Source organism: Crocodylus siamensis, chromosome 15 (assembly GCF_052110815.1).
Source record: "Crocodylus siamensis isolate JL-2025a chromosome 15, ASM5211081v1, whole genome shotgun sequence".
Taxonomy (NCBI): Eukaryota; Metazoa; Chordata; order Crocodylia; family Crocodylidae; genus Crocodylus; species Crocodylus siamensis.
Window position 1 is genome coordinate 52,247,462 of NC_143409.1, and position 27,664 is coordinate 52,275,125.

General features: G+C 52.6%; 1 protein-coding gene across 5 annotated transcripts; it reads left to right on the forward strand.

Annotated features, from left to right (window-relative positions):
- Nucleotides 1-16: 16 nt before the first annotated feature.
- On the forward strand, nt 17-21,919 carry ABCF1 (ATP binding cassette subfamily F member 1). Of its 5 annotated transcripts, none has more exons than XM_090028595.1 (29): nt 17-215; nt 481-527; nt 760-840; nt 1,264-1,393; nt 3,830-3,864; nt 4,395-4,499; nt 5,382-5,444; nt 5,693-5,776; nt 6,047-6,109; nt 6,504-6,584; nt 7,080-7,151; nt 7,561-7,656; nt 8,036-8,137; nt 10,740-10,862; nt 11,480-11,580; nt 11,714-11,799; nt 11,985-12,124; nt 12,395-12,543; nt 13,179-13,262; nt 13,673-13,797; nt 14,667-14,779; nt 15,182-15,353; nt 15,918-15,992; nt 16,269-16,339; nt 16,637-16,669; nt 17,858-18,026; nt 18,399-18,463; nt 20,832-20,904; nt 21,351-21,919. In XM_090028595.1, the coding sequence occupies exons 1-29, from the start codon at nt 32-34 to the stop codon at nt 21,515-21,517; spliced, it is 2,889 nt and encodes a 962-aa protein (XP_089884721.1). In that variant the 5' UTR covers nt 17-31; the 3' UTR covers nt 21,518-21,919. The 5 variants fall into 5 exon arrangements, with proteins under 5 accessions (XP_089884721.1, XP_089884722.1, XP_089884723.1 ...); XM_090028596.1 differs by having other exon boundaries at nt 1,267-1,393; XM_090028600.1 differs by lacking the exon at nt 17-215 and adding an exon at nt 266-397 and having other exon boundaries at nt 1,267-1,393.
- Nucleotides 21,920-27,664: the final 5,745 nt, after the last annotated feature.

Genomic DNA, 27,664 nt, shown 5'->3' on the forward strand with positions numbered 1-27,664 from the left:
GGGAGGACAGTGACCCGCGTCCAATGAGAAGATGGAAGAGTGGAAGAAACCATCGGGGAAGAACCCTGTCAGGGAGCTGGACCATTTTGCCGGGGGGCGTTGTCGGCTCACTGCCCGCAGCCTCCGAATCCTGGAGGACTTTGGATCCCCTCTCCCGCTCCGCACCCCCTGGGCTTGTCTAGCTGTGCAGCGCCAACTCCACTGCTCCGCGCCAGGTCTTTGTGGATCCGGGGCGGGGCTGCCGCGGTACTTCCGGGCGGCATTTCCGGCCGGGCGCGGGGCACACGTGAGGTTGGGGTGGGCATGCCGCGGGGGGGTCGGGCGGCGGCGGTGCCGCCGCGCGAGGAGTGGGTCGGGGATGGTGACGAGCCGGGGCGGCCCGCGGGGGAGCCCGCCGGTGAGTGAGTGCGCTGGGCCGGGAGGGCTGGGCGGGCGGGGTGGGGGGCGCTGCCCCAGGCTGACGCGCTGCTCCTGTTGTAGAAAAAGCGGTGAAGAAAGGCAAAAAGGACAAAAAGGCGAAGAAGTCGGTAAGGCCGGGGAAGGGGCGGGTGAGGCGGCCGGGTCCGGCTCCCCAGCGCTGACGCCACAGCTGGCGGCCGGCACCGCCCAGCCCCACCCGGGTCGCCGCCCCCGCGCCTCTGAGGCGAGAAACCCCCGAGCCCCGTGGCACGGGTGGGGGGGGGGGGTCCCTGCCGCGCTGACGGGCTGCTGGAGGGCCAGGCTGGGAGGTCTCTAACAAACGTGCCCTGCTTGCCCCAGTTCTTCGAGGAGCTGGCTGAGGAGGAGAAGCAGGTCAGCGAGCAGCAAGTCGTTGTGAAAGAGAAGGAGCAGCAGCAGCAGGTGAGCGGCCAGCAGGGCATCTGGGCTGCAGTTCTCCGCCTCTCTCATACCAGGACCTGTTTGTAAACATGGATGGCCAGTCCCAACCCACTGCCCCATGCAGCCCCTCACAAGGTGCAGCTCTGGCAGCCCGGAAGGGAAAACCCATAGTGTCCTACATTTTATTTTCTTTAAAGGAGAGTCCATTTTTTAAGGTTGCTCGTGATGCTGCTATATTTTTGTGACCGCTCTTTGGGTTGCAATCTGTGGGTTGAGACGCGCTGCTCTTGGTACTTGCTGGGGGTTTATTGCATGTCCTGCGAGACTTCTCCTGCTAGCGAGGGAAGGAGCGCCCTGGCTTAACCACCTGCACCCCTGGAGACTTTGTGGGGCAGTGGATGCAGATGTGGCCTCTTGCCGCAGCTGTGTTCCTTGCCCCAACAGCAGCAACAGAAAAAGAAGCGAGATAAGAAAAAAGACAAGAAGAAAAAAGAGGAGGAGGATGTGGAGGACAACCTACTGATTGAGAAGCTGAAGAAGCTGTCTGCTCAGGCCAGTGATGAGGATGAGGAAGGTGAGCTGGAGGGATCCAGGGGAGTGTGGGATGAAGTGGGTTACAGCAGAACAGAGTTGGGGACTGGGGGGGATTTGAGGGTCAGAAATCTTGGGTCCTGCATGAGGGAAGTAGGCTCTGTAGGTTGTGCTCAGTGAGGAGCTGGAGGTGAGGATCTTGGATTTCTGCAGTCCCTGTAACTCGCCTAAACAGCTTGTCTCCCTTTCCCATGTTTGGCAGCTCCTTGCTTGCAGATGGTTATGCAATAGGTAATACTTGATGCTGAGTGGTGGCTTTTGACAGAAGCTATGACACGGTCCCTGGGGCACAAACAGCATCGTGGTTATGTTGCATCCTGCCAGGAAGCCTCTGGAGGGATCTGCCACAGACCCTCCTGTACAAACTGCCTTGTGAGACTGAGGGTTTTGTACAAGGCAGGTATTATCTCCCCTCACCCTAGCTTTTTCTCTTCTGCCGTTAGGAGTAGAGAGAACTGACCTGGGTGCTTCAGCAGGGTGCTGGAGAGTCCCCACCAGGAAGTCATTGCTACCCCTGGCCCCATTTCACCACCCTAGTAGCATAACCAGGGGTGGATAACTAGGACATCTACTTTGGGTGTTGACATTAAGGCAGTGCCAGTTAACTGCTATATAATGTTGATGACTCCATGTTTGTCCCTTGCTGTCACCAGATGGAATTGGCATGTCAGGCAGGGTGGGGACGTGAGAGGCTTTCGTCATGTTGCTGGGGTGAGGAGTTGCTCACAGCTGGTAGCTTGTGTCCCTTGCCTGCTCCACATCTCCATTAGCCATGGTCTTATCAGCCTTATACTCTTTGGGAGATACCGCTGCTCTGGGGAAACGTGTCGGTACAGCCAGCCAGGGGCTTCAGTGCATCCCCCTCGCTGTAGCTGCTGCCTTTGTTGCTCAGGCAGTGGGGGTGAGCTAGAGCGTTATTCAGAGTTTGTTGATCTGATTCAGGTTGAACTTGGGCTCTTGTAACTAGCACTGGCCTCTCCATGGTCCGTGGACAGGAGAGATCAGCCTTGATGCCTACACTGCCCCTGTGCTGGTGCCAAGACCTTTCCACTGTGGAAGGATTGCATGGTAGGATTCTCAGGGAAATATCTGCATTCACTTTAAAGACTGGACAGAGCCAAAGGTATAAAGGGGTGTGAACATGACTGAGCATCAATTCTTCCACTGCCAACAGAGTTCAATTTGAAATGGGATTTAGGCTCCTAAATCATTTAGATAATTTTCAAAATTTTAATCTAGAATTGATCCAAAGGTGGTAAACTGCTTTATTATTTAAGTTAAGTGGAGCCTCTTTTTTACTGTGAAACTATTCCTGAGTTGTTATGACTTACTGATTTTTTTTTTTTTTCCTCACCAAAGAGTTATGCTTTTTTTCCAACCCTTTCTTGTACGATGTTGTCACCAACCTTAAGCCAGTCAGTTTACTAGAAGCCTGGATTTTGGACAATAAAACTTCAAAAAACAAATTCACTTAAAATTTTGAAAATGTTACACTTCCAAAAGAGAGCGAGCTTCATTTGGAACACGCAGAACTTGGGCATTTTTCATGAAAGTTGGATTTTGTTTTCTGCCAGTTCTAGTTTTCTGGCACCCACAGTCATTTTGAGGGACCCAGCCTCTCTTTTTTTTCTCCCATGGCCAAGGAAGCCACTGGGCAGCCAAGAATTCAAGATTTGTTAGGGAGGAGAACAGACATGACAGAGACTTAGTCAGTAGCCAAAGAATTAGGATTCTCTCCTGGGAAGGGAGACAGGCCTGTGTTTCAAAGTGTGTGCTTTGTGTGCTGATGTTAAGGTAGTGCCAGGTGGACTCAAAAGGACACTGCCCTACAACGTTGCTGAATCCATGCTTGTCCATTGCTGTCAAGGGACAGCAAGGGTGGTTCTTGGGAAGGGGCAGGGTGGGGGGAAGTCACGGCCAGCCTGAGGCTTTGGGAATGTTGCAGGGGGCTGGAATCACTCTCAGCTGGTGGGGCAGCTAGTGGCTTGTGTCCTCCCCCACCATTAACCCTGGCCTCATCAGCCTTGCACTGCTTGGGGGAGAGCCTTGCTGCTGTAGGGGAAAAGGTAAGAGTAGGGCCAGCAGCCAGGAGCTTTAATGCACCCCCCCACCTTACAGAAGCTGCTGCCTTTGTTGCTGGGGCAATGGGGCTGAGCTGCAGCACCGGTGCAGTAGAGAGTCTGTTGACTTGGGGGCTGCTGCATTAATCCATTTGCTGCTGGGCCTGCTGATACCTACCCCTGCAGCAGGTACCAAGGGTACAAGCCTTACCCATTATGCCTCTGCCTGCTCCCTCCAATCCTCTCTGGCCACAGGAAGATTGAGCGCTCTCTGGTTCCAGTGCCCTGCAAATGCTCATGATGAGGATGGTGTCTTCTTGGATTGTTTTCTGAAATTTTGCCATTGTTTCGCTTTGCAGTGGTTGCCCCTGTCAGCAAAGGCAGCAAGAAGAAGGTGAGTCCTGGCCTGGAGGGACCCCTTGGCCTAAGGACAGCTATGATTACAAATGCGCAGAGTGTGAGGGGGGCTGGACTGGTAGAGTGACCCTCTCCTGTGGATTTCTGGAGTATGTTTTACCAATGCTTGCAGCAGCAGCAGGACACTTGCTGACAATCCTCATCCCCCTGCTTTCTGTGGCAGGTTCCTGGTGTCTTTGGTCAAAGTGCCTTGTACCTATGTGATGGAGTAGATTGTGTAGTTTTAGGTTAGACAAGGATTTCTATGGGATGGTTTGGATGGGAATGATCCTGTTGCGAGCAGGGTGTTGGACTAAATATGACTTCCAGATGTCCTTTCTAGCCCTACTTCTGTATGATTTTGTGATTTTATGAATGAGATATAGTTCTAGCCAAAGTGGGGGTGAGCCTCAGTGGGGTGTCTTCCATACCCTGGGTGTCAGTAGATGATCCTGTTTCCAGGGGGCAGCACAGGATATAGAAGTGTGTTGGACCATGGCTAGAGGCTTTAGCTTTGCTGTTTTGCAGGGAGGAAATGTATTTGCAGCCCTGAGCCAGGAGCAGAGTGAAGAGGAAGAAGAGGAGGAGGAGGTGCCAAAACCAGCCAAACTTGACAAAAACAAAATCAACAAGGTTAGCTTCTTCAGGCACAACCCAGTGTGAGTGGGGAGCAGGGCCCTAGTGATTACAGAGGGGAAATGCATCTGGGAGTTAAGACCCCTAGGTTCTGTCTTCAGCACTGAGAGGAGATGGACCCAGTGGGCTGGAAGTCGGGACTCTGGGTTCTGCTTTTAGCTCTGGGAGAGGAGTTACAGCTGGTGGGTTTGAACTGGGTAATGGAAGTTGGGAGTCAGGAATCCTGGGCTCTATCCCTAGCCTCATCAAGGAGAGCAAGGTGCAACAGGCTAGAGCAGGGTGGGACAGAGTCAGGATTCTCTTGTCCTGTCCAGCTGGAGAGAAGGCAGGTGGAGAGTCATCTTTTCAAGCAGCCTGGAATGTGACCTCCCTGCCCTGGGAGTTCTCTGTACGAGACCTGGCTTGAATGCTGGAGCCTGGAGTGAAAGGATGATCTTCCTCTGAGTAGGAAGGCAATGGCTGAAATGGACGATTGACCTTTCATGCCCTTCCCCTCCTCTTCCAGGCTGCCTCTTTTATCATGAAGAGGAGAAAAAAGCAGGAAAGAAGCTGTGACAAGGGATGACAAGCCAAAGGGGAAACAAAGTCACCCTCCACATTGCTGTCATTCTGGGGTGGCAGGAAATGGGGCTCACTGTACCACGGGAAGGAAGAGCAGTGCGAGTCGGGACTTCTGGGTTCTGTTTCCAAAAGCAGAGTCTACTAGGTTAGGAGTCAGGACACCTAGGCCCTAGCCCAGCCAGCTAGGTACATAATGGGTGGTTTGGTTTCTGCCGACTGCAGTGCAGTAGTTGGGAGTAGCGTGATGGGAGTCCTAGCTTGTGCAGGGTAGTTGGTGCTGTTTCATCAGAGTGAGATTTGCTTTACATTTTTTTTCAGCAAGAGGATGAATACAGTAAGAATAAAAGCAGGAAAAATGAGAGAAACAAAGGAAAGCAGCAGGTAGGCCTTGCCATTCCCCAGCCCACAGGGATTCCTGCTGTGAAAGCCATGCCCTAGTGCAGTGAGCTCATTAGGGGGCAGTGAGCTCACTAGGGGGCACCCACACCTCACTGATGGTGCTGACTCTAATGCTTCCCTGCAGCACTAGAGGGCACCCAAAATCTTTACTCTTGTCCTTGGTTGAGGCTGGGGGATTTAATCCCAAGATGAAATTCCTAATTCCCGCCTATTCCTTTGGTTGGGCTCAGGGAAAAAGCATGGCCTTCACTGCTCTGGCCCAGAGTGAGGAGGAGAGTGAAGAAGAGTCCAAACCCGAAGGCAAGGCTGGCACGGTGAGTGATGGGCTGGTGAGGTGTGTTGCAGCGGAGCCCCCTGCATCAAGGGAACTGGGGGCTGAGGCTCCCAGAGTCTGTTCCCGCTGTGCCAGATGGTTCAGCGGGCCATGATGGGGCTTGGCATTCATGGAGGAGTCCAGACTTGGCCATGCTGATCTAAACAGATATGCCAGAAACAGCAGGTTGGACACTAAGTCAGAGCAGAGAAGAGCAAAGGGAGATGGGATCCCTAGGCTCCTTCACACTCTTCTGTCTCTTCCTTTCTAGACGGTGACGAAGACAGAATTAGGCGATGCTAGGAAGAAAGGAAAAAAGGACCAGCCTGTCCAGGTGGGGGGCACTCAGGGCCACTGTTATAGGAGGAGGGGAGCAGGAGAGTGTTCTGCCCTCATAGTTACTGCTGAACCCATCCTGGTGCACTCTGGGGCTGGGGGCTTCTCTTGCTCATGTATTCATCGAGGAAGACATGGGGATGAAGTCTGGCATGGTTCCCAGAACTGGGCAGCGGAACCCCGGTGTTGTGGCCAAACCCTAGCCCTATCCTCCCTCCCCTACTGCCCCTGCTTTGTGATATTGGCCTGAAGTCAGATTTCCAGTCCAGCCTGCCATGTCATCACAGAATCTGCTACCTCAGCCAGATAGCTCCATCTCGGTGATCAACAAGAAATCCCTGCTCATTGCAGAAGGACTTACACTTACTGAGTTGCTTGTTTATTTGTCCCAGAATAAATTTGCTGCTCTCGAAGATGACGAGGAAGAGGAGGAGATGGCAGAAGATGAGAAGCCCAAGCAAGGCAGTCAGCCTGTAAGAACTTACTCCCTGGGGTGTGGTTGTGTGTGCGCCTGGCATAAGGGGGATTGGGCTCCATTTAAACTCTATATTTTGACAGTCCACATGTGAAATGAGCTGGAGGGTTTGCTGTCTGTTTCTCAGGACCTAGCAATCTCAGCTGACGGATGAAGAGGTCTCTGAGTCTGACTCCATTCTGCCCCTCACAGGGAGGTCCCTGGAGGCCAGGAGTGATGTGCAGATTCACTCTGCTGCTTTCCAGGGACTGAGAGTTGGGACCTGGTGGGTTCTGCTTTCATTGGGCAAAGTGATGCAACAGGCTGCTCGCATTGTGGGGCTTGGTTTGGTTTCTGCAGAGGATTCAGCTCCATGAGATAGATTTGGCATGGCAGAAAGGGGAGCAGGGAGTGCAGGATGATGCGACTTAGTGGGGTATATACTGATCTTTTCAGGCAGGCGAGGTGATGGGACTGCTGGGCTTTTTATGCTTTTCCATGTTCTCATTTCTAGATGATAACTAAACAGACAGAGGTGAGCAACACTGCAAAGAAGCCAAAAGGGAAGAAGAGTCAGCCAGTCCAGGTGAGGGTTGATGTGGGCCTCCTGTTGGCAAAGGGCACTCGGCTGTGGGTGTTCTCCCCGAATGGTTGGTGCTAAGCCCATTATGGTGTCTTGGGTGGCTGGGGAGAGGAAGTCTTTGGTGTCATTCACAAAAATTGATGTATGAGCCCTGGTGTCCTGGGCAAACCCCAACTTGGGAGAGGCAAGAGGGTGTCTCCAGCTGCCCCCCTTTGGCAGCATCTACTACCTTCAGGATTTTCCATGTGCAGCTTCCATACACTTCCCAATCAAACCTGTTGTACGGCATCACGGTGCAATTTGTAACCTGGTTGGCCCACCCCCAAGGTTGATGTATTTCAGCGTGTGTTGGGAAATGCCTCCCTGTTGCCGGAAGAATCACTCTCATCTGATCTGACTTCTCTTATCCCAGAATAAATTTGCTGCTCTTGAAGATGAGGAGGAAATGGAGGATGATGAGGAGGAGCCGAAAAAGGACAAGGGGAAGTCCAAGCGAGGCAGCCAGCCTGTAAGACCTCCCTTCTCCCCTGGGCATGGATGGGAGAGAGTGCTCCATTCAAGCCACTTAATATGATGGTGTATATGAAAGGCGAATTGTTGGGTTCTCAGCCCATATTCCAGGATCCAGGCACTGGCACAATGAGGCTGAGACCTCAACAGCTATTGGCGTCCAACTCCCCTCTGTCCCTCAACTGTGGGGCTGAATTGGGGTTTTAACCTGTCATTTTCTTGGGATTTGGAGCCCATGGTCCTAGTTCTACCCCTGACTGGGAAAGGAGTTGGGTCTAGAGTAAGACCAAAGCAGGGTTGAGAGTTAGGGCTCCTGGTTTCTGTCCTTGGCTCTTGGTGGAAGGTGATGCTGACAACTAGCTTTTCCTTGTCTGCAGCATTCAGAAGAGGAGGAGGAGGAGGAGGAAGAGGGGGAGAAGAAGGAGGATGACCCTTATGCTCACCTCAGCAAGAAGGAGAAGAAAAAGCTTAAGAAACAGGTGAGATCCAGAGGGGAGGTGCCCTGGGGGCCAGCAAGGCTCTGTTCTGTGTTCTGAGCCTAGGTTCCTCCAGTGGGATGGCTCTGCACCACCCCTACACAGGCCCTGCTGGCACCTCTGAAGCGTCAGGCAAATGTGCTTTTGGGTGGGTTGGAGATTGACAGCTGGGATGAATCCATTTTGTGGGGAATGAGGTCATCGCCTTCCCAACTTCCCCCTTCCCCCACTCCAAATTTGTGCCTCTGCTTGGCACATCATGGCCCCAGAGGGTTCCACTTTTGGTGCTTGTGCACTTAGCTGGTCAAGATGTGGCTGACAGCCCAGACAGCCTAGGACGGGGGGTTCTGTGAGAGTCCATGTGGTGCCAGGAGGGGGGTCCCATTTGAATCGGGTGGTCAGGAAGGGCAAGCCAACCCTGGCAAAGTCAGATTGTCCAAGGGAAGACAGCAGGCAGGAAAAAAGTTTGGGAATGGACCCCATTCCCTTGTATTAGGGTAGGTGGCCCCAGGGCTGGGGAAGAACATCCTAATGCAACAAGAAAGCTGCAGAGTACAAGGGCCATGTGCGGGGTCCTTCACAGTTGGTAGGGTTGGAAGGGACCTGAGCAGATCATCAAGTCCAACCCCCTGCTGTGGCAGGAAAGAGTACTGAGGTCAAATAACCCTGGCCAGGTGTTCATCCAGCCTCCTGTTAAAGACCCCCAGGGTAGAAGCCAGCACCACTTTGCTTGGAAGTTGGTTCCAGATCCTAGCTGCCCTGACCGTGAAGTAGTGCCTCCTGATGTCTAGCCTGAATCTACCCTCTGCCAGCTTGTGACCGTTATTCCTGGTCACTCCTGGTAGCACTTGGGGGAACAGGGACTCCCCCAGTACCTGCTGGTCCCCCCGACCTAGTTTGTAAATGGCCACTAGATCCCGTCGCCGCCTTCTCTTGTGGAGGTTGAACAGGTTCAGGTCCCATCGCCTCTCTTCGTAGGGCCTGCCCTGCTGCCCCCTGATCATGCAGGTGGCCCTCTTCTGGACCCTCTCCATGCTGTCCACATCCCTCCTGAAGTGCTGCACCCAGAACAGGACGCAGTACTCCAGCTGCGCCTGACCAGTGTTGCATAGAGGGGGAGGATCACCTCCCTGGACCTGCTTGAGATGCATCTGTGGATGCAGGACAAGGTGCGGTTGGCCTTCCTGACCGCGTCCCCACACTGCCGGCCCAAGTTCATCTTAGCATCAATAGTGACTCCAAGATTCTTTTCTGCCTCCGCACTGACAAGAAGGGAGTTCCCCAGCCTGTAGGTATGGTGCTGGTTCTTCCTCCCCAGACGCAGTACCCTGCACTTGTCAGTGTTGAAACCCTTCCTCTTCTCATCCACCCACCCCTGTAGCCTGTCCAGATCTGATTTGCAGCCTACTCTTTCCTTCTAGCGTGCCCACTTCACCCCACATCTTAGTGTCATTTGCAAATTTGAACAGGGTGCTTTTTACCTGTTTGTCTGAGTTGCTGATGAAGGTGTTGAACAATGTGGGCAGGAGGGCTGAGCCCTGGTGAACCCCACTGCCCATATCCCTCCAGGTCGAATAAGACCCATCCACCACCACTCTCTGGATGCGGACCTCTAGCCAGTTAGTGACCCATCTGACTGTGTAGGCAATGACACCGCAGTCTCCTAGGTTTTTTTAATGAGAACAGGGTGAGAGACCATGTCAAAGGCCTTCCTAAAGTGCAGAAAGACTATGTCCATTGCGACATCTGCGTCTAAGGATTTGGTGACCTGGTCATAGAAGGCCACCAGGTTGGTCTGATAGGACCTGCCGCTGATGAACCCATGTTGGTTGCCCCTAAGCATAGTCTCCCCTGCTGTCCCTTCATGGACATGTGGCAGGATAACTTTCTCAAAAAGCTTCCCCAGGACCAAGGTAAGACCAATGGGCCTATAGTTTCCTGGGTCCTCCTTCCTCCCTTTTTTGGAGATGGGAACCACATTGGCCCTTTTCCGGTCCTCCGGCACATTGCCAGAACACCATGAGTGCTCATGAAGCCGTGCTAGGGCTCCTGCAATAACCTCTGCTAGTTCCCTCAGCACTCTGGGGTGAAGATCGTCAGGACCATCTGATTTAAATACATCCGGTCCGTCCAGAAGTGCCCTAACTGGGTCCTCGCTGACCTTAGTACTGGGTGTGCCTCCCACAGGGCCTACATGGGTCCCAGTTAGGGTGATGACCAGGTCCCTACTCAAAAAAATGGAGGCAAAGCAGTTGTCAGATAGGTTAGCTTTGGTGTCTTTTGCGATGACCAGATTTCCTAGCGTGTCCTGCAGAGGCCCCACGTTACCTGGTACCTTCTTTTTACCCCCTATGTATTTAATGTATTTAAAAAAGGACTACTTGTTGTCCTTGATCTGGGTAGCTAGTCCCAGTTCCAGCTCCACCTTAGCCTTCCTGACCGCCCCCCTGCAGTCCCAAGCAACGGAGGTATAGTCCTTCCTGCTGATGGCCCCTCCCTTTAAATGGGTTTACGCATCCTTTTGAGTTTGGAGATGTTTCCAAGCTTCAGCTGGGATATGGGGGCATGTACCTCCAGCTGAGGTCTTACCCTTGTCTCCCCATAGCTGGAGTATGAGCGCCAGGTGGCGACCCTGAAAGCAGCAAATGCGGCAGAAAATGACTTCTCAGTGTCGCAGGCAGAGATGTCCTCACGTCAGGCCATGCTGGAAAATGCCTCTGATATAAAGGTAAAGCCCACCACACTCCCTACCCTTGGAATACCCTAGTAGTCTCCCTCCTCTCCTGCCCATTTTCCCTTACTCCACTTTCAGTTTTTCTCATGCCAAGAAGCTGCATGTGAACAGTTGGTGTCTCATTCACCTGGAATATTCCAGCCATTCCTACCCCCACATTTAAATTTGCATTTCCCAGTAGCATGTGACAGTTTCATTTGGGAGATGAGGGTCTGGTAGTCCCACATGGGTCTTGGCAGCGAGGTGGAATGTAACTAATCATCCCAGCCTGGGCTGGACTGGGCCAGGTGGAAGCAGGGACAGTGGTACCATTTGAGTGGGTTGTGGAGCTGTGTGGAGTGTTATCTAGTATAGGAAGTGGGGGGGGGGGCGGTGAACCAAGGGAGAGCAGTTTGGATGGGAGAAAGCTGGCCACAGGACCCAAGTGGACTTTACCTGCTGGCAGAAGTGGATCTTGCAGTTAAAGCCTACATGCAGAATGGATCCTGCCATGAGAGCTGTAATGGGGGGGAGCAGAGGGAGAGGGTAGATCTTCCATGTAGCACGTTTAGGGTGGGGGAGCAGAGCATCTTATTCTGATCGCAGCAGTATCAGTAACCCCATCATTGCAGCTGGAGAAGTTCAGCATCTCGGCTCATGGCAAAGAGCTCTTTGTCAATGCGGATCTGTACATCGTGGCCGGGCGCCGGTATGGCCTCGTGGGTCCCAACGGGTAGGTACATGGAGAGCTTGGCAGGGGGTGTGGCGCTGCAGGGGACAGGGCTGGAGCTGTGACAAGGGGCTGGTGGTTTTCTTTTGCTTTTTGTCCATGGGTTTTTTACTTTTTTGCCCCTCCCTCATTGCAGGAAAGGCAAAACCACCCTGCTGAAGCACATTGCAAACCGGGCCCTGAGTATCCCACCCAACATTGATGTGCTGCTCTGTGAGCAAGGTAAAGAGGGGCAGGAGGGGAATTAGTATGTCTGGGGTCCATTCTAGGTCCTAAGGAGCGAGTGGGGTCTACTAGCAGGACTGAGAGTTGGGACTTCTGGCTCCCTTCCACCTGCATGGGAACTAGAGAAGGGTCTACTGCTTAGAGGGGGAAGCCTTCCCCTCACCCACACCTCGTCTCCCCAGAGGTGGTAGCGGATGAGACCCCTGCGGTCCAGGCCGTGCTGAAGGCTGACACTAAACGGCTAAAGCTGCTGGAAGAGGAGAAGCAGCTGCAGGCTCTGCTGGAGAAGGGGGACGACAGTGTGGCTGAGCGGCTGGAGAAGGTACGGGGTGGGCCATGGAGTAGTGGGGATACTACTCTGAGATGTTACACCTGGGGGTGATGGGAGCCAAGCAATTGTTGCTGGGTATGAATGTTGCCAAGATGTTAAGGGAGTATTGGTGAGAGGGAGCTGAGGCACTGAGAAGCAGAGTCGGGCTCTGGCAGTGGAAGGGGAGTGAGGCAAATAGTGCTGGTGCTTGCAGTACAGGGTGGTGTGCTCCCCGTCCTTGTTAGACTCACGTCCTTAGCGCCTGCATCTCCCCCTCCCCAGGTCTACGAGGAACTCCGGGCCACGGGGGCAGCTGCAGCGGAGGCCAAGGCCCGGCGCATCTTGGCTGGTTTGGGCTTCAACCCTGAGATGCAGAACCGGCAGACCAAGAAGTTCTCAGGTGGCTGGCGCATGAGGGTGTCTCTGGCCAGGTGAGGGTATAACGTGGCTCTGCGCCCCTTCCCTGTGCAATGGCCTGCAGGGAGATAACTTGTATATGGTTTTACAAGCCAGGGGGGCGGGAGGTAGACTCGGATCCTGTTCCATTCCCACCCCTCCCTGTTCACAGCACTTACAAGAACAAGAGCGGGCTGGATGTCTGAGCACAGGTCTGTCCCACAGCCTGGGGATGTGGTCATGAAATGCTCCCCAGCACTTCAGCTGTGTTCCCTCAGTGTCTTTTGAATCCTCTACTGGTGGCTCTGAGGCCTGTGCCCTGCAGCCTTGTTTGTGAGGCTGCCAGCAGAGGAGGCAAATAGTGCCACAGAGTGTAGGAAGCAGACTCTAATGGTAAAGCATGTGAGTACTGTACAGCTGTGGTAGTTCCTAGGAGATGCAGGTCAGATGATTTGCATGGTTAGCCCCCCCCATTTACTCTCTCCACCAGGTTTCCTAGCCATCTTCCCTTTGCTCAGTGAGGAGCTAGACTAAGACCTGACAATCTTTTTACCCCCAGGCCAGAGTGATCACCCCTGTCACCAGCTCCCATAGGTGGGAAAGGCTCCTCGTCTTGCCCAGGGCACTACTTACAAAAGTGCCATTCACCTGTCCTTCGTATCCCTTTCAGGGCCTTGTTTATGGAGCCAACTCTTCTGATGCTTGATGAACCCACGAACCACTTGGACCTCAATGCTGTCATCTGGCTCAACAAGTGAGTCTCCAGCCCCCTGGGCTGGAGGTGGGAAGGTGTCCCCTTATTTATCAGTGGGCCCAGTGGAAAGTGGGAGAGAGTCATTCTCAGCTGGGTTGGGGTTCATGAGTAGGGACTTGTGGCTGTTGGTATGGGGCTGCAAATGCCCTAGAGTGGTTATAAGCTGTAACTGAGGTGGCTTTCCTTTCTGAGGAGGGCTGAGGGTATCCCACGGGCTTCAGGCAGGCTCAGCGGGAAGGAGGAAGAGTGTGGGTGAGAAGTCTGCTGTGCCGCCCCCACTCGCAGGTCTTGAGTGCAGTCTCGGCCATCCCCACAGTGCCTCTGAGCCATGGGGGTGGAACAGGTTGCTCTGAGCCTAGGATCCATCCATCTGTCTGACATTGACTCTCGTCCCCTTTCCGCCCACACAGCTACCTGCAGACATGGAAAAAAACGCTCCTCATTGTCTCCCACGACCAGGGCTTCCTGGATGATGTCTGCACAGACATCATTCACCTGGACACTCAGAAGCTCTTCTACTACCGGGGCAACTACAGTGAGTGTGTGTGTGTGTCGGGGGGGCAGTGCGCCACATCTAGCACATACATTGTCAAAACCTCTGTGCCTCTGAGACCCAGGTCTGTCTGTCTCCCTCTAGTGGTTATGAATGTGAGTACTGTACAGCTGTGGTTGTTCATGGGAGATGGAGGAGCTAACAGTACAAATCATCTGGCCTACATCTACTCTGTAGGGCAGGTTTGCTGGCCATTTTCCCTTGTGCTCCCTTAATGAGCAGCTGAGTAGTACTGAGAGATTGGTTCTTGTGGTATCGTAGTGCAGGAAGTTCATGCTCCCACTTCTTTTTTGTGGTTTTTTGGTTGTTTTTTCTTCTCATCCAACTATATTTCCCAGCGTGCAGACTTTCCACTGAGCTGCTACAGTGCATCTTGGGACATGTCCATTGGAGGATCTTGTAACACAGGGTCCCCTGACACGCTGCATCTTTTATGATGCATTATGGTTACTCATTGCTGCACTGTATCAATTTGATGCACTAGCCTGGTCAGGGAATCCTGTTTTGTCAGGAAAAAATGGGTGCTTTCTGGGCAGCACTACAAAATCAAGCTCCATGCCCACCCCCCTCCCTTCCCAAGCAGAAGCTTTTAGCTCAAAATATGGCTTGATTGGAAACCCACTTTTCCCTGTAAAAGCCTGTTTTATGAAGTAATTTTAAACTGGGCTTAACTGTATATCCCCACAATGGAGCATATCCTGACTGATTGGTCTTCCACACAGGAAGGTTGGGAAGAAGTGGGACGTGTCCTTTCCTCAGCTTGCACACAGGGAACTGATGGTAGAGGTGGGAATTGACTCTGGGTCCCCTGAGACCCAGCTCAGAGTCCTTACTCTCCCCATCTCTGACAGTGACCTTCAAGAAAATGTACCAGCAGAAACAGAAGGAGCTGCTCAAACAGTATGAGAAGCAGGAAAAGAAGCTGAAAGACCTTAAGGCTGGTGGAAAGTCCACAAAACAGGCGGTAAGTCCTGAGATCCAGACTGACTCCAGGGGCACTGTGTGGCCCAGGGGGACAGGTACATAACATGAGACCTCTTCCCTCTGGAGATGGGGGCTCTAAGCTGGTCCCCAGTCAGTGGGGACAGGCTGGCTTGCAGTGGTGGGAACTTTTCCTATCGGATTTCCCCACAGCAATAAACTGACGTGGCCTGCAGGAAATGTTATTGGGGGAGAGATCCCTCACCAACAAATCACAACTGGGTGTCACAATAGCAAGGCATGGTGGAGGTCATGGGGGCCACAAAGGAAATGCATATTCTAAGCTGGGGTGGGCTGAAGCTGGGGAGATTGCCTTCCCCTGTGGTGTCCCCTTCCCAGGGCAGGCCTCAGCTTTAGGTTAGCTAATGGCACTGTTTATCTCCAGGAAAAACAGACGAAAGAAGCTTTGACCCGAAAGCAGCAAAAGTGTCGCAAGAAGAACCTGGATGAGGAGTCCAATGAGGCCCCTGAGCTGCTGAAAAGGCCCCGGGAGTACACAGTGAAATTCACCTTCCCCAACCCACCACCACTCAGCCCCCCCATCCTAGGCTTGCACGGTAGGCCCTGGGCACTGGGAACTGCTGTGCTGCAGGGGTGTGCAGAGGGCCCTCTCCCTTCCAGATGTGTTGGGCTCCTTGTCCCAGAGCAGCGCTAGTGGTTACTGTACTGCAGGGAGCAGCTGGGGCTTCAGTAGAGATTGTTCTTTCTCAGCCTCAGAGCGGGGAGCAGGCTCCAGCCTGCCTATAGGAGGCCCTGTGCCACCTGTGGCTGCTACTACCACTAAAACCTTGACAGCTGTTAACAAACCCTAATGCATCACACAAGGTGGAATGGGGGACATAAACCCTGGTGTCCTGGCTACAACCCTGCTAGCTTGGTTTCCTTCCCCATCCCACAATCATAATTAGATGAAGGCTTTCCCTTCCATTCTTGCTTGCAACTGCTGCATCCCTTTGACCAGCTATCCCAAAGAGCCACATCAGTGTCAGGTGACTGATCCCTTCTTATTTCATGGGAACACAAGGCATTGAGGAGTCCAGGTTTCCCTTGGCCTTGTTATCAGTGAGCTGCTGGGTGGTAACAGATGGGCTGATTTCTCCTCATTGCCCCTTCCCTTGCAGGTGTTGACTTTAGCTATGAGGGGCAGAAGCCACTCTTCAAGAACCTGGATTTTGGTATCGACATGGAGTCCAGAAGTGAGTGACCTGTGATAGCACGTGCAGTCCCAGGGAGGGAAGGCCCTATGCTGGCACCCAGCCATGAGTCTTGGGGACCCGACAGTAACAAACAGACCCAAGAACAGCCCCAACAGTAACGTGGCTTGTACAGTCTCGGGGAAAAGCCCCAGTGATCTTAAACTACCAGCTTCTACCCAGGTTGCAGGAGACCCTGTAATAGCACTGTACCCTGCTGGGCTCTCTTCGTAACTGTGTGTCTCTCTCTCTCTCTCTCTCCCTCTCGCTTGCTCTCAGTCTGTATTGTGGGTCCCAATGGTGTTGGGAAGAGTACACTGCTGCTGCTGCTGACGGGCAAGCTCACACCGGTAAGGCTACCAACCCCAGGGCCCTGGTTAGACTTGGCTATGGGTGATACTTGCCTCTCACTTTCTATCCGGAGTGGCTGTGGGGCTACTCATGAGCCCAGTGGCAGCTGCATAGCAATAGTAGGCGAAGTGGTCCTAGGCAGCCTCTCACTGTAGCTGTCATGCAGCTACCCCACCAACAGCTGCATTTCAGTGCTGTCTGAGTCGCCCGCCTGCCATACTGTTGAATAGCCTATGAACTTGTCAGGGCACAGGGGTACGCCACAGGCTCTAATCCTTGTTTTCTTTACCTTCCAGACAAAAGGGGAGATGAGGAAAAACCACAGACTAGTAAGTGATGACTGGATGGTAACATGGAGCTCCTACAGCAGGGGTGGGCAATTATTTTGGGTGGAAGGCTGCTTACCAAGTTTTGGCAAGCTGTTGAGGGCCACATGGATAGCCCTGCCCCTTTACAGGTGCCCCGCCATCTGGTCACCATCTTGGGACCAGAAGTCCCTCCCCCTACCCCCAGACTTTGCCATCAGAAGCCCTTCCCTTTGCCCCCAGAAATACTCCTTTCAGCAAGGGGTTTTGCCATCTCAACCAGAAAAACACCAAATTATATTCTAAAAATCAAACAACTACAACATTCATTGATTTGATTTCAAAAAATACTTTTGTCCTGACTTGCATGTGTTTGCATAGTGTGCATAGAGGTGATTGCACAGTAGCTTAAAATGAAGTCTTACTCTTGTATACTGTGAGGGTGTGGGGGGCATGCGGGGGTGGTTATAGGTTTTTGGGGGGCAGATAGGTGTTGCGGGGCAGGGAGCATGTGGGTGGGTATGGGGCTTTTGTGGGGGGAGGTGGCTGGTGTGTGGGGGTCTACGTGTACGGCAGTGTGAGGGGAGGGTGCATGTGTATGGTGGGGGGTGCTTGTGGAACTCACCCTGTGAACACGCACACTCCATTATTGCGCGCGCACACACACACACAGTGTGCTTTTCTCACTGTATACGTACACAGACTGTACTTTGCTAACTATACGCACACGCTGTACTTTGCTAACTACACGTATACCGCCCCCTCCCCCCCCAGGGTACTAGCACACCCCTGCTCCCCCAGTCCAGTGATTCAGTAGGGGCCAGGTGGTGCTGGAGCAGCCCTTGCAGGGAAAGCTTGGGCAGGAAGAGACTTCCCAGTGGGAGGTCAGGGCTGGGCTGGCTTTCCTCCTGACTCATGCTGCTTCCCCTGGGTCCTACTGTCCCGCCTCCTGTCAGCTTTGACAGGGAGCCTGGAGCAGAATATTTATCTTCTAAACTTTGTAGGTGTCCCACGGGCCAGATAGAGTCGGACAGAGTGAACGGGCCGTATTTTGCCCGCCCCTGCCCTACAGGGTTGAGGGGTGTCTAGAGCCAATGGCTGAACAAATGGGTGTGGGGCAGAGTAAGGGGCACCTGCAGAGCAGTGGGGGGAGACCTGGGCAGGGCTGAGTAGTGCAACAGGTGGTGAACCCACCCCCTTCCTTCCTGGCAGAAAGTGGGGTTCTTCAACCAGCAGTACGCTGACCAGCTCAACATGCAGGAGACGGCCACCGAGTACCTGCAGCGCAATTTCAACCTGCCCTACCAGGATGCTCGCAAGTGCCTGGGGCGCTTCGGCCTCGAGAGCCACGCTCACACCATCCAGATCTGCAAATTGTCAGGTATGGGGCAGGGGCTTTTGGGCAGGGGGAAGAGTGAATACAAAGGAGCTAGCACCTAGGAGCACAGGAAGGTGATCAGGAGGTGAGCCTTTGAGGCAAAAGGAAAGATAGCCTGGGTCTCCACAAGTGAGAGCTGGCATCGAGGTAGAAGTCAGAGATGGGCTAGAACTGTGCCCCTCTGGGAGGGGTGTGGGTTTGGCCATGGGGTGCAGGGTGGCACTTCCACTAGCTTTCCCCTTCCCCAGGGCGGGAGTGCAGGGCACTGAGCTGCTATTGGACGGGAAGTAGGATCATGGCATTTTGGGGAAGGAGAGGAGATTGTGTGCTCATTTCACCCGACATGTCTCAGGACCTTTTTCTTTTCCTGTGCAGGGGGGCAGAAAGCCCGTGTAGTGTTTGCTGAGCTGGCCTGCAGAGAACCCGATGTCCTCATCCTGGTGAGTCTTAGGAGATGGGAAGGGGGTTCTGATTAGTTCCCTGCTCTGGGAAAGAAGGGCGGGGGGGCCCAGCCAGTTAGAGCAGAGTGAGCATGAGAATTGGGGCTCTTAGGTTGTGTCCTGCTCTGGCTCTTGGAAAAGAGTGAGGTTCAAGAAGAGTGGTTGCTTCTCAAGGAAGCGATCCTCAGTGCACAAGCTAAATCTATTCCAACACGGAGGAAAGGCAGCAAGAAGGCACAGCAGCCTCCCTGGCTCTCCAGAGACCTAGCGGACCTACTGTGGCTAAAAAGGAAAGCCTACAAAGGATAGAGGATGGGATTCACCTCCAAAGAGGATTACTCCGCGCTGGTCCGGTCCTGCAGGGAGCAAACCAGGAAAGCCAAGGCTGCAACTGAACTGCAACTAGCTTCAGGCATCAAGGACAACAAAAAGTCCTTTTTCAGATGTGTGGGGAGCCGGAGGAAAAGCAAGGGCAATGTTGGACCCCTGCTAAACCAGATGCGGCAACTGACAACTGACGCCCAGGAAAAAGCCAACCTATTAAATAGGTACTTTGCGTCAGTCTTTCATCAGTCACACGGGATGCCCATGCCTGCTATGGGACAGGGAGATCCGGGTGATGGGGATCCCCTACCCTCCATCAATGCTGACCTCGTGAAGGAACACCTTGAGAAGCTGGATACCTTCAAGTCAGCCGGCCCTGACAATCTGCACCCCAGGGTACTCAAGGAGCTGGTGAGCGTCATAGCCCAGCCCCTGGCACGGATCTTTGAAAACTCCTGGCGCTCTGGTATAGTGCCCGAAGACTGGAAGAAGGCCAATGTGGTGCCAATCTTCAAGAAAGGGAGGAGAGTGGATTCGGCTACCTACAGGCCCATTAGCCTGACTTCTATCCTGGGGAAGATCTTAGAAAAGTTTATTAAGGAGGCCATCCTTGAGGGACTGGCCCAAGCTAACATTCTAAGGGACAGCCAGCACGGGTTTGTTGCGGGTCGGTCTTGTTTGACCAATCTCATTTCCTTCTATGACCAGGTGACCTATCACCTGGACAAGGGAGAAGAGATTGATGTCACATATCTTGACTTCAAAAAAGCTTTTGATCTGGTATCCCATAATCACCTCTTGGCCAAACTGGCCAGTTGTGGCCTTGGCTCCACCATGATCCGCTGGCTGGGAAATTGGCTTCATGGTCGGACCTAGAGGGTTGTGATTGATGGCAGTCACTCATCATGGTGCCCTGTGACCAGTGGGGTCCCTCAAGGCTCTGTCCTGGGACCCATACTGTTCAACATCTTCATTAACGATGTGGACATTGGAGTCAGGAGTGGACTGGCCAAGTTTGCCGATGACACCAAACTTTGGGGCAAAGCATCCACGCCAGAAGATAGGCAGGTGATCCAGGCTGACCTGGACAAGCTCAGCAAACGGGCAGACGAGAACCTCATGGTGTTTAACACCAATAAATGCAAGGTTCTCCACCTTGGGAGGAAAAACCTGCAGCACCCTTATAGGCTCAGCAGTGTTACGTTGGATAGCACTACAGAAGAAGGAGACTTGGGGGTCATCATTGACCACAAGATGAACATGAGCCTGCAATGCGATGCTGCGGCTAGTAAAGCAACCAAAATGCTGGCGTGCATCCATAGATGCTTCTCGAGCAAATCCCGGGACGTCATTCTCCCCTTGTACACGGCCTTGGTGAGGCCGCAGCTGGAGTGCTGCATCCAGTTTTGGGCTCCACAATTCAAAAAGGATGTGGAGAAGCTTGAGAGAGTCCAGAGGAGAGCCACGCGCATGATCAGAGGTCAGGAAAACAGATCTTACGATGACAGGCTGAGAGCCATGGGACTCTTTAGCCTGGAAGAGCGTAGGCTCAGGGGTGATCTGATGGCCACCTATAAGTTTATCGGGGTGACCACCAGGATCGGGGGGAACGTCTGTTCACCAGAGCACCCCAAGGGATGACGAGGTCGAACGGTCACAAACTCCTGCAAGACCGTTTTCAGGCTGGACATAAGGAAGAATTTCTTTACTGTCCGAGCCCCCGAGGTCTGGAACAGTCTGCCAGCGGAGGTGGTTCAAGCACCTACATCGAACACCTTCAAGAGTAAATTGGATGCTTATCTTGCTGGGATCCTATGACCCCAGCTGACTTCCTGCCCTTTGGGCAGGGGGCTGGACTCGATGATCTCCCGAGGTCCCTTCCAGCCCTGATGTCTATGAAATCTATGAGGGACAGGGTTTGTGAGGATTCCTGTGTCCTGTCTCTAGCTGAGAGAAGCGGAGTGGGTGTGTGGGGAGGGAGGTGGGAGGAAGGTTCTGTGGCTCAGGAGTCCTGGGTTTTATTTGGGATTTGTCATTTCCCCAGGATGAACCCACAAATAATCTGGACATTGAGTCAATTGATGCCTTGGGTGATGCCATCAACGAGTACAAAGGAGGTGAGTTAGAAACATCAGGGTGGGAAGGATCCACGGGCCTGACAAGAGGACAGGGTTGGGGGGATACTGGACCCATGGATCTAACTCAAGGGTAGATGGTGATAGTGGGCTAGGGTTGTCTTGCGGGTCTGGCAGAGGAAAGTAGTAATAGGTCCATGGGTGAGATCCAGGCTGGCATAGATGGGGCTCCAGTCTGGGGCTTCAGGGAAGCAGAAGGGTTACTAGGCAGGAGGTGAGCCTGTGAGTCCCATGGGAGAGTTGGTTCACTAGAAGCAGTGCCCTCCTGCCAGGGTCCCCATTGGGTCCCAGTCATGTCCTTCATGGCCCAGCCCTGTCCTGGCAGTGACTGATAGAAAAACCATGGGGATTTGCCATTCTCCTCCAGTCTGAAAATGGCTCCAGCCAGTTACCCCTCTTACGCTTTGCCTCCTTCCTCCGCTTTGCAGCAGTCATCATCGTCAGCCATGATGCACGACTGATCACGGAGACAAGCTGTCAGCTGTGGGTGGTGGAGGAGCGGTCCGTCAACCAAATAGATGGCGATTTCGAGGACTACAAGCGGGAGGTGCTGGAGGCTTTGGGCGAGGTCATCATCAACCGGCCCCGGGAGTGACTTGGCTCTGGGCAGGCACTGCTCAAGGACCTGCCCACCCCCTCTTGGAGACCTCCACAGCTCCACATCCACCCACAATGGAAGGACTCTTGCAGAGCCAGCGGGGCCACAGCCACAGGGGTGGGGCCAGACCTTTGAGGAGAGGGAGATCTAATATAAGAGGTGTTTATTTTTAGAGCTGCTCTTCTACACCCACTCCTGTCTCAGGAGAGTGAGAGTTTAATTTATATGAATGGGAGGGAGGGGTTTCTACTGGAATGGTCTATTTTAGGCAGGGGTTGGGGCTGTCTTTGGCCCATTGCTGGGTTCCTTCCTCCCCTTCCCTCCCCACTCTGGAGAATGGCTTAAGCCTTGTTCTGCTTCCACCCAAAAGGATTATATTAAAATATAAATGAAAAATGGCTTGTGATGACTTTATTCTGAAGAGGTTGAAGTAGGGCCTTCACATTATTAGCAGGAGGGACATCTGGGAGTTTTTGCTGGACAGATGGACACAGCTGACACATGGGCCTGGAGCGAGCTTCCCTATGAGATATGGCTTGTCCCTTCCTAGAATCATAGAAAATGAGGGTTGGAAGGGACCTCAGGAGGTCACATCTAGTCCAACCCCCTGCTCAGAAAAGGTCCATCCTCAACTATCATTCCAGCCAAGGCTTTACCTAGCTCTTAACATCCAAGGTTGAAGATCCCACAACCTCTCTGGATCAGGGCTATGCGAAATGTTGCCACCAGTTTTGTTTCAAGGTTGAAACAGCAAAATTGAAACAAAACATTTGGTTGAAACAGCCTCGAAATGAAATGAGGCAAGTTGAAATGTTTCGACACTGTTTCTAAGTTTCGCCTGGAGGCTATAATGGGGAAGGTCAAAACAGCCTATAACTTTGTTATTTCTGGCCAGATTTGGATGAAACTTGCAGAAATTGTAGACCCCTCTGAGGACATGATGCGTGCCAAGTTTCAGGAAGATAAGTGCAGGGGGTGTGGAGAAACTGCACCCCAAAATCCTGAAAGCAAAAACATGCCACGTGTATGTGTTAAGCCACAGCAGGGTCAAAACTGCGGGCATGCTAGCCCCTGCTGAGGCCATGAAGCCTGCCAAGTTTCAAGGAGATGGGTGCAGGGGTTTGGGGGAAACTGCACCTCAAGCTGTGGACAAGCAGAACTCGTGACATGGGTGACACTGGGTGTGTTAAGGTGCAGTGGGGTTAAAACTGCAGGGATGGTGGCCCCTGTTGAGGCCACGATGCCTGCCAGCTGTCGAGTGGTACAGGGGCTTCCGGGGCCCTGCACCTCTGGCTGCTGACAGACAAAGCTCGTTCATGGGGACCTGTGCAACTATGTCCGTCTTGGGCCGCGGGGGAGGAGAAACTACTGCAGGCCTGGCTGCTAGGCCTTGCTGCGGCCACAAAGCCTGCCAGCTGTTGAGTTCGGTGCAGTGGGGTTCTGGGGTCCTGCATCCCTAGCTGCTCACAGACAAACATCATGACATGGGTGCTTGTGCAACTGCTGCCTCTCATCAGGCAGCAGGACTGAAGATGCCCCATCACTTGCCACCAGGACCCGAGGGTAATAACTGATCACAGTATGAACATGAGCTGGCAGTGCAATGCTGTAGCCAGCAAGGCCAACAATACACTGGCATGCATCAGTTGATATGTCTCCAGCAAAACCATTGCAAAGAAGTGATTCTCCTGCTCTACTTGGCTCTTCTCAGGCTAAGGCTAGGGCTGTGCAAAGCTTCGGACTGTGGTTCGGATCTGGAGCAGCTTCGGTGTCCAAAGCAGCATGTCTGGATTGAAGTGCTGGCTTAGTTAGGCTTTCCAAAGCGGTTCGGAGCTTCGGAGCCACTTGGGAGATCTAGCCATAGGGTATAATCAGGAATCAATAAAATATCTATAACTTTGTTTTTTTGTCTTATTTGGATAAAACTTGAAGGGATGGTAACCTCTGCTGAGAGCATGAAGCTTGCCAGGTTTCAAGATCAGTGCAGGGGTTTGGGGAGAACTGCACCTCAAATTCTTGAAAGCAAAACTCATGTCGTGTATGTGTTACACCACAGGCAGGTGAAAACTGCAGGAGTGGTGGCTCCTGGTGAGGCCACAAAGCCTGACAAATGTCAAGGAGAGAGGTGCAGGATAGCTGTTCCAGTGTTTCACTACCGGCTTTGTGAGAGTTTTTCCTGATATGTAACTTAAACTTCCCTTGCTGCAGCCTGAGGCCATTGCTCCTTGTTCTGTCATCTGTCACCACTGAGAACAGTCCAGCTCCATTCTCTTTCGAGCCCCCCTTCAGGGAGTTGAAGGCTGCTATCAAATCTCCCCTCAATCTTCTCTAGACCCCAGAACAGAGCAGCCAAGATGATGACAACGGTGACAGAGACTATAATGAATAAAATGATGAGTGAAAGTATTGGGCAAACAGGCAGGGGAGTTGAGGCAGGGGGAAGCGGGGACAGGACTGAGATGGTCCTTTGCATGATTGTGATAATTGAAAGTGACAGTGATGGGCAAATGGGCATGCAGAAACATGGGTACACGGTGCCCCATTAGTAGCTGGAAGGTTGCTAGCAGATTGAGGGAAGTGATTCTTCCACAATTTGGCCCTGCTGAGACCACATCTGGAGTCCTGCGTCCAGTTTTGGGCACCCTGCTACAGAAAGGATGTGGACAAATTGGAGAGAGTTCAGTGGAGGGCAACAAAAGTGAGGGGCTTGGGGGCACATGATTTATGAGGAGAGGCTAAGGAAACGGCATATCTGGTCTGCAGAAGTGAAGACGACGGGGGGATTTAATTAGCAGCTTTCAACTCCCTGCAGGGTGGTTGCAAAGAGGATGGAGCTGGACTGTCCTCAGTGGTGGCAGGTGACAGAACAAGGAGCAATGGCCTCAAGTTGCAGCAAGGGCTTAGGTTAGATATCGAGAAAAGCTTCCTCACGAGGAGGGTGGTGAAGCATTGGAACAGGTTACCCAGAGAGGTGGTGGTATTTCCATTCTTGGAGGTTTATATGATCCAGGTGCACAAAGCCCTGGCTGGGATGATTTAGTCGGGGCTGGTCCTGTTCTGAGCAGGGGAGTTGGACTAGATGTGACCTCCTGAGCTCCCTTCCAGCCCAAATTTTCTATGAAAACATGGAAAAGTTTTTCAGAAATTCTTCCCCAAAAAATCATCCCATTTTATGGGATAGATTTTTAAAATTGAAATATTTTTATCATTTTTAAATCTTAAACTATCTGAGAGAGTTAATCGTGAAGAAAGCCAGGAAACCCAGGCAATCACATGCTCCCCCCCAACAAGGATCTGTTGTTCTCCTTAATGAGAAAAAGTCACACATGTCCCACACCTCACTTTTCGTAGGCGAGATTTCCGGAGGCCTATGACTACGAAGTGCTTTGGGGCCTCGAAACGCTTCCTACTGCAGCCCTGAGGCTTCCTGCCATGCAGCATCTGGCACTGCGGTTGTAAGGAGTGAATGACGACTTAACTGCGTGTGGGTCTTCGCGTTTTTCTGAAGGTTCCTGTTCTGAACCATGTTTTTCTGAATTACCCGGAGAGAGAAGTTCACAATCTGTCAGTCGTATTTCTCTCACCACAGCAGAGCTTTATACCTAACAGCAAGCACCAAAACTGGTTTTCAGAAAGATTCCAGATTGGAAAAGGGGATGTGATATGATACGATCCACCCACCTGGATGCAAAATCTTTTGGATGTGACCCAAAATCTTTTCCTCTGTCAGGGATCTGCAGTTTAGTGAACTAGTTCCAGAACCTTTTTACATATCATAAACAGGAAGGGTTTTTTTTTTTTTGGCAAAAATAGGTGATGACATGCTCTTTTTTTTTTTTCTTTTTTTTTTTTTTTGGGGGGGGGGGTCTGTATAAATCAACACAATTTTTCGGACCCCAGGAAGAAAGCGGTTTGTGTCCTGCAGAGCAACACTAGAAGGATCTTTGTGGGCTCCTGTCTCCTTCCACTTGTCGCTCGTGCCCGAATCCAGCTCGGATCATGCATGGAACCAACAGCACCTGCCTCCTCCGCCCCAGCAGCGCCAGCTCTCCCAGCAGGTATGGGCAGCTCCGGCTGGGCTGGGGCTGGGGGCACTTGGTGGCAGCAGAAGCAGGGCACGGTCCCGGGGATGGAGCTGGCGCAGGGGGCTGCAGGGCTGGAGGCTGCAAGTGGGTTGTGGGAGCGGGGAGTGACGAGATCCCCGGTGTGGGCAGGTGGGACCCTCCTTGGGGTCTCAGGATTGTGCTAAGGACCAGGGGATGCAGAACCAGCCTCTGCTCGGCCTTGGTGGGGAATGATGTCTTGGGGAGTTTTCTTTCCTCCACACAACTCTCTTAACACTCATGTGTAGATGCTAACTTGTGCCATGCCATTCTTTTCTTTCTCTTTTTTATTTTTTCATTATTATATTTTTATATTCTTTATTTTATTTCATTTTATTTTATTCTTTATTTTATTTCAATTTATTTTTGACATTTTTTATCTTTTTTTAAAATATTTTTACTAACAAATTGCCTGTCAAGAATGACAGGGGGGCCAGTGGGGCTGAAGCCCCTTGTTCCCCACCCCCAGCTCCTTCCCCCTGCCCCCCCCAACTTTGGGTTCAGCTGTGCTCTAACCCCCTTCACCCCCACCATTTTGGGTCCAATCCTGATCCATCCCTCCCCCCAGCGCTTTGGATTCACCCTCTCCGCCACTCCCTCCTTGCTTCAGGTCCATTTCCATTCCCCAACTCCTCCCCACTCATTCAAGTCTGACCCTGCTTCCCCCTAATTTGGGTCCAACCCTGCACCCCCCCCCTTACCCCCCATTTCAGGTCTGACCCCACTTCTCCCCTCCCCTCTGCCAATTCAGGTCTGACCCCACTGCCCCTCTCCCCCACTTTGGATCCAACTCCTCCCCGCCCCCCTGCCCAGGTCTGGGTCGGACCCCGCTCCCTCTCCCCTCCTCCTCCTTATTTGGGTCCGACCCCACTAAGATGGAGGGGCTCCCACTTTTTCTTCAGCTGGCTCTGCTACTTGTAATTTTTTTGCCATGAGTGGAGGAGGGGGAGGGAGCCCCCGCACCAGAGGCTGCAGGAGGCAGTGGCGGCACCGGAGGGGATCCCCTCTTAACTCAACCGCCTTGCCCATGCCCCCCTGGCCCACGCAGCCAATCGGCTCATATGCAGTTGGGCAAAAGCGTTACAGACAGACAGACAGATGGGCAGATTAAGCCCTTTATTATATTAGAATTGACTTTATAGTTATTTTTCTTTTCTTATTTTTCTTTTATTTAGTTATTTTTATTATCCTGCACTAGCCCACCCCAGGTGCAGAGGCCCCTTGATTTCAAAGGGCAGCCTAAATAAAAAAAGCATTCAATTGAATTGAGTTAGCGGCAGCTGGGAAAGCGGCCATGCCAGCTAATTACTTCCAGACCGCTGCTGACACTCCCCACCCGGAGGGATCCCTCTTGGGCCCATGCTCTCCCACAGCTGGTTTGGGGCAAAGGTGGTGTGGGGGGCGGTTATGTGTGTTCAGCTGAAACTCATTCAAGCCCTGCTTCTCTACGGGCAAGGAGAACTCTGTGATTAACCACCAGGACTCGTCCAACAAACAGTCCAAAGCTTTATTGGCTACAAAACATCTATGAAGCACAAAGCAGTTCATCAACTGGGGTTGCCAGAATACAAGTTGTCAACTTTACTGGGGCTGCCAAAATATAAGCAGACAGTTCCCAAAGGCCAAGCACGTTAACGTGACTTCACCACTTCACAGCCTGTCTAGAGCTGTTATGCAGGAGTGACTTCCCTCAGCCAGCCGTTCTGGGAAAGCTTCCTGGGTTGCGCTGCTCCCATCCCAAGGCTTGATCTTCCCTTAGAAATGCATGCAGGCAGTTCAGACAGCAAGCGATGACCAGCGCTGCTCATGTGGACAGCAAAGGAAAAAAAACAGGATGGGAGTGTAGGTTAAAGGGCCAAAATAAGGGTGCCAATGGGGACTCAGAAGCATTGGGTGTGGACTGCCCTCAAGACTAGGTTTTTTGACTAGTGCTCCTGCTGGGATTAAAGCCTATGGGTTCCTGGGTAGAGGGTCTTGCCCCTCCATTCAGGGTCAGACTGATCCCACATTTGGGCTCAGGAAGAGCTTTTACTCCATGCTC

What these genes read in the sequence shown, in the direction of transcription:
- ABCF1 (XM_090028595.1), top strand. Translation starts at nt 32, where the DNA reads ATGGAAGAGTGGAAGAAACCATCGGGGAAGAACCCTGTCAGGGAGCTG. An exon ending in ACTCCACTGCTCCGCGCCAG is followed by an intron (nt 216 to 480) that starts GTCTTTGTGGAT and finishes CTCCTGTTGTAG; the next exon opens with AAAAAGCGGTGAAGAAAGGC. An exon ending in AGAAGGAGCAGCAGCAGCAG is followed by an intron (nt 841 to 1,263) that starts GTGAGCGGCCAG and finishes TTGCCCCAACAG; the next exon opens with CAGCAACAGAAAAAGAAGCG.